Raw genomic sequence first — 6,077 nt, forward strand, 5'->3', positions numbered from 1 at the left:
GAACTCACTTTGTAGACCAGACTGGTCTTGAACTCAGAAATCCACCTGCCTCTGCCTCTGCCTCCCAAGTGCTGCACTTATGTATTCTTTCCTTCTCTGGTTAAGGCGTTTGCTATTAATCCCAGGGGTAGAGGCCCTCCGTTCTATAAGGAGGGTCAGTGAAGTTGATGCCTGCTCAGGCTTTGTCTCAGGTTCTCTAAAGTACTTTCTGCCCCAGGGCAAGCATATTCCTCTTTTAGTCCACATATTCCTGTCCTGCCCCATCTCAGTAGACTCCAGTGCAGGACTCAGCCCTCGGTGGTGCCGGGAAGCAGAGCTGGAGAAAGGTCTCACCGCATGCCGTATGTGTGTCCTTTCTCCCCAGGTAATTAAGAACCGTTTCCACCGTGTTTTCTTGCCCTCCCACTCACTGGACGCTGTGTCCCCCACGGACGTGCTCCTCTGCTTTGAGCTGCTCTCCCCGGAACTGGCTAAGGAGCGGGTAGTAGTGCTGGAGGTGCAGCAGGTGAGTGGGGCCAGCCTGATGCCACAGGGCCCTGGTGGGGGCAGTCACTGCTGCCTGCCCTTGCTGAGCCAGATGACCCACCCTAGCGCCCCCAGGTACCCAGCATCCCTATCTCCAAGTGCGCAGCCTGCCAGCGGAAGCAGCAGTCAGAAGATGAAAAGCTGAAGCGCTGTACCCGTTGCTACCGTGTGGGCTACTGCAACCAGTGAGGAACCACATGGCCTCTCCCTCCCATTTTCTCTACCTGCCTTTTGCTTTCCTGTCCTTCTCAAGCCCTCCACCCACTTCTCTGTTTTATTGGGCCTTGGGGGAGGCAGGGCTGGCATACCTAGTCCCCAAGGGCATCAGACAAGTCCCTGATAATATAGTTACAGCACTCAGGGCTAACTAAGGCTTACCTTTTCTTTCCCTCCAGGTTCTGCCAGAAAACCCATTGGCCTGACCACAAAGGCCTCTGCCGCCCTGAGAACATTGGCTACCCCTTCCTGGTCAGTGTGCCTGCTTCACGCCTCACTTATGCCCGTCTTGCTCAGCTACTAGAAGGTTATGCCCGGTAAGAGCCCAGAGGCTGGCCTGGTATACACAGGGAGCAGGTGTTCCATGTGTGACACCAGTGGGTCAGAGTTTTACTTGCCTTGCTGTCTGCCGCCAGGTACTCTGTGAGTGTATTCCAGCCGCCCTTCCAGCCTGGCCGCATGGCTTTGGAATCGCAGAGCCCTGGCTGTACCACGTTGCTTTCAACCAGCTCTCTGGAGGCTGGGGACAGTGAAAGAGAACCCATTCAGCCTTCTGAGCTCCAGTTGGTGACCCCTGTGGCTGAGGGGGATACAGGGGCTCACCGAGTATGGCCGCCTGCTGATAGGGGTCCTGTGCCTAGCACCAGTGGACTTTCTTCTGAGATGCTGGCCAGTGGGCCTATCGAAGGTTGTTCCTTGCTTGCTGGTGAGAGGGTATCTCGGCCTGAAGGTAGGATCTGCTAAAATGCTTTGGGTACTGCAGTGAGACGTTGGGAAGGTTGTTAGGACCATAGTGGACAGGTGAGCACTGATGATTGTGCTTTGTCTTAGCTGCTGTGCCTGGGTACCAACACTCAAGTGAATCTGTGACTACCCACACACCCCAGTTCTTCATCTATAAAATTGATGCATCAAACCGTGAGCAGCGGCTTGAGGACAAAGGTGCCTGATGCTGTGGGTGGGAGTCATAGGGTATCTTGTACCAGCTGCTCTGCGCAGCTATGTGACCATGGTCCCTGCTTCTCTCTAGGGGAGACACCATTGGAGCTAGGTGATGATTGTAGCCTGGCTCTGGTGTGGCGGAACAATGAACGCCTGCAGGAGTTTGTGTTGGTAGCCTCCAAGGAGCTAGAATGTGCTGAAGATCCTGGCTCCGCTGGTGAGGCTGCCCGTGCTGGCCACTTCACCTTGGACCAGTGCCTCAACCTCTTTACACGACCTGAAGTGCTGGCACCTGAGGAGGCCTGGTGAGGATTGGGTAGCAAGCAGGTAGTGGACCAGGGTGGAGGGAAACTTGTTGCTTCTGACTGCTCCTCTGTCGCTCACAGGTACTGCCCACAGTGCAAACAGCATCGTGAGGCCTCCAAACAGCTGCTGTTGTGGCGCCTACCGAACGTGCTCATTGTGCAGCTCAAGCGCTTCTCCTTTCGTAGTTTCATTTGGCGAGACAAGATCAATGACTTGGTGGAGTTTCCTGTTCGGTGAGCAATGAGTGAGGCCTGCTGACTGTGGACAGGGCACAGGTATCAGGGGCAGCCTGGGCTCCCACCAACTAACTGCCTCACCCTTCTCTGACTGGAACTACAGGAACCTGGACTTGAGCAAGTTCTGTATCGGTCAGAAAGAGGAGCAGCTGCCTAGCTATGACCTGTATGCTGTCATCAACCACTATGGAGGCATGATCGGTGGCCACTATACTGCTTGTGCACGGCTGCCCAATGATCGCAGTAGCCAGCGCAGTGACGTGGGTGAGGGCACACACAGCCAGCAGGATAGGTGGTAGGGTGGTGGTCCAGGCCGTGTTCATACTCTTCCCACCCTGCTCTAGGCTGGCGCTTGTTTGATGACAGCACGGTGACAACAGTAGACGAAAGCCAGGTCGTGACGCGCTATGCCTATGTTCTCTTCTACCGTCGTCGGAACTCTCCTGTGGAGAGACCCCCCAGGGCAGGTCACTCTGAACACCACCCAGACCTAGGCCCTGCAGCTGAGGCTGCTGCCAGCCAGGTGAGGCATTGGGGAGGCCTAACAGGCTAGTTGGGAGACAGAGTTGGGGCCTTCAGGTCTACAGAATTTAGAGACTGGGTTCTTCATTAAGGTCTCACCCAGAGACATCCTGGAAGATAGCCTAGGGATACAGTCAAAGGTGTACATATATATAAACACGATGCACCAGTGTGCACAAAAGAATAGGTCAAAGACTTACCCTGAGCTTACCAGTCACGGTGCTTTATACAGACTTAATTTAACCCTGTTGCCCCCTGGCTCTCCCTCAGAGTCTCCATAAGCTGGCCTCGAGCCCATCGTTTATGGTCACCCTCCTGTTATGATGTGTATTCAAGATATTCCCTGTCAGAGATGGCTGCTGCCTCGAGTGGCTGTCACACTCTCTGTGGTGAACAAATGTCCCTACTGAACCTTCAGGCTCTTGTGTCATTTGCTGACACTGTTCTGTAGGTCCATGAGCACAGTCACTTTGTTCTCTGGACCAGCAACCTTCTTTTCTGTTACCCATATTCCCTTGAGACCTCCCTGTGTTAGGCTCAGAGACACAACACAGTGGTCAGGATCTAGACTTTGGTAATCCTGAGGAGATTGCCATGGGGTTGGATACTTGTCCTCTGTGAGCTGGTCCCTTCTGTGGGATGTCTGGACTAAAGCCTGACCAGGTAAATGCCACGCCCTTGCCCATGAAAACCTCCATGTGGATTGAAGGCTGTCTGGAGGAAGTCAAGACTGTCACGATTCTTATGCCCTAGTGTTCTCAGCTTAGAAATCTGCATCCTAGCATCTACCAACTTCCCTGCTGCTTCATATGGAACATGGGGGCTTAGACCCAGTCACTTTGATGGGACTGTCTTGGCTAGGGGTCTCAGGGAAACTGGGCCTCCCCATCCTCTGGGTGCTGATGGCCCTTTCCACATACCATAGGCTTCCCGGATTTGGCAGGAGCTCGAGGCCGAGGAGGAGATGGTACCTGAGGGGCCTGGGCCTCTGGGTCCTTGGGGGCCCCAAGACTGGGTGGGGCCCCCGCCACGTGGCCCTACCACACCAGACGAGGGTTGCCTCCGATACTTTGTCCTGGGTACCGTGGCGGCTTTGGTGGCCCTTGTGCTCAACGTATTCTATCCTCTGGTAACTCAGAGTCGCTGGAGATGAGCTCAGCTGCAGGCACCTGCTGTGAGCTGGCCTGCCTGTCTGCTCACCAGGTCATGCCTGCCTTTGTGGCGGGAGACAACTCTGGGCTCTGAGCCTCAGTGTGTGTGTCTGGTGGGAGACGTCTCTGCAGGGGCAGAGTATCCTAGGGTGTGTGTCCATCCAGTTGTCTGTCGTCCTGTTTCTCTGACCCTTGTCCTAGGGCTTGGCCCTGCTGGAACTATTTCCTGTATTTAAAGTGTTAATAAAATGAGTATTCAGGCCCAATCTTGTCTCTCTGTCTAAACGCCGCTGCTGTCTGCGCCTGCCTGGGGGCCCTTCCTTGGGTGCAGGGGCTCTGAGCCAGCACCCGGGATGCCAGGCAGTATGCTGGGCAGCCCCCAACCCGTCCTCGTATTCTGTTGCAGGGACTAGGCCCTGGCCAGGCCCCCGAGGTGGCCCCCACGCGGACAGCCCCTGAACGCTTCGCCCCCCCTGTGGACCGCCCAGCCCCCACGTACAGCAACATGGAGGAGGTCGATTAGCAGGTCCCTGGCTGATGGAGGGACTGGGTTTGGGAGGTCCCCTACAGAGGGCCATCTCTGACATTTTTTTTCTTCTGTCACTCAGAGGACACTGGCTCTACCAATGGGAATTTGGGGGGACATGATTTGAGGGTGGGAACCTCACAAGTTATGACCTCTTGTTAACTTGGTCCCCAGATTAGTAGGCCTTGGCTTTTCCAGCTGCCTTCAGTGCTGCCTGTTTGGTTCTCAGTTGTACCTTCAATTCTTTCTGACCTGCATTACAAACATTATAATTTTATTCTAAAAATTGTAATTTTTTGCATTTTGGAAGTGACTGCTGCTGTTTAAATATATTTTAAAAATAAATAATAAATAAGCTGACTTAGTGACTGATCCACAACATGTTATGGCTCCCTCCCCGCCCTCCTCATCTGGTTGTGTGTTTGTATTAAAGATCCCAAAATTCTCTGATCCGGGGAGATAGGGTCAGCACATTTTCTCTTGGTTATTGTAGAACTTTTAATTGTTGCTGTGACAAGCTGTCTGCTAAAAGCAACTTAAGAGTTTGTTCAGGCTCGTAGTTGGAGGGTACAGCCATGACAGAAAAGGCAGGAGGCAGTGGGTCCCATTGCATCTCAAGTGAGGAAGTCAGGAGCACTGAGTGCTCAGTCCAGCTCACTCTCACTTCAGTCAGATCCTTGCTATGGAGTAAATGGTGCTGGGCACGGTTAGGGTCTGTCTCCTAGGTGATTTTAGACTGTTCCAAGTAGTCTTTTTGTTTGTTTGTTTGTTTTTGTTTTGAGATAGGGTATTTCTCTGTGTGGCCCTGGCTGTCCTGGAACTCATTCTGTAGACCAGGCTAGCCTTGAACTCAGAGATCTCCCTACCTCTGCCTCCCGAGTGCTGGGACTGAAGGTGTGTACCAGCATCGCCCAGCCAGGTTGACAATATTAACCACGAAGCCCTCATATATCAGTTCCTTGGAGGCTGCCTGCTAACTGGCATCCCGTTGGTTCTGGCTCCCATGTTAAAGTGGCTGTAATTGGTATTAAAGTGATTATAGTACATCCAAGGATAGAGTAGTACCCATGAAACTCTAGAGCTGGTAACTTGGGTTAAAAGATCCAAACCCTGTGGCAGCCTGGGGATAACCACACAGCAGGTTAGAGACTACTTGAAGGAAAGGAGAGTCCATGGGACGACCGTCCCTCCCCTAGCCTCTGCAATAGTTTCAAAATACTTGCATCCCTTGAGAGGAAAGGAGAGGAAGGTCCTGCTCTGAAAAGAGGATAAGCAGAGGACAGAGACCATCTTAGTTGACTTCCTAATGGTGGAGGAGTTCTGGGCCTTCATACTGTGGCTCTTGGCCAACTACAGGTCAGTAAGCATCTCTAGCTTCAGGGTCTCTGCAACCTTGACACACTTTCTTCCGGTACGAGGGATTGTGTAGTTGAATGTTCTGTGGCTGAGCTAAGCCCCCAACTCCAGTACAAACACCGGAAACCTTGCTTCCGTCTGGGTCTGGATCACACTGTCTCACCACATCCTCATAGTTACTTGAGACTAGAGTGATGGGGAGCCAAGGTGACGAGGAAGCAGAGATTTGGAAGCATGCTGGAGAGATGGCTCAGTGGCTTAAGTGATTGCTTGTTGAACTTTTTTTTTTTTTTTTTT

The 6,077-nt window shown here is 52.9% G+C and overlaps 1 protein-coding gene across 1 annotated transcript in view; it reads left to right on the forward strand.

The window, feature by feature from the left end:
- Usp19 (ubiquitin specific peptidase 19) overlaps positions 1–4,784 on the forward strand; it is an 11,231-nt gene extending 6,447 nt beyond the window's left edge. The window contains 10 exon segments of the mRNA XM_029481377.1: positions 365–505; positions 592–710; positions 921–1,058; positions 1,158–1,471; positions 1,573–1,683; positions 1,772–1,988; positions 2,070–2,222; positions 2,329–2,489; positions 2,570–2,748; positions 4,305–4,784. Of these exon segments, the coding sequence (XP_029337237.1) occupies positions 365–505; positions 592–710; positions 921–1,058; positions 1,158–1,471; positions 1,573–1,683; positions 1,772–1,988; positions 2,070–2,222; positions 2,329–2,489; positions 2,570–2,748; positions 4,305–4,421 (1,650 nt within the window). The 3' untranslated portion in view covers positions 4,422–4,784.
- The last annotated feature ends 1,293 nt before the right edge of the window (positions 4,785–6,077 follow it).

The sequence above is a fragment of the Mus caroli genome, chromosome 9, assembly GCF_900094665.2.
Source record: "Mus caroli chromosome 9, CAROLI_EIJ_v1.1, whole genome shotgun sequence".
Lineage (NCBI taxonomy): Eukaryota > Metazoa > Chordata > Mammalia > Rodentia > Muridae > Mus > Mus caroli.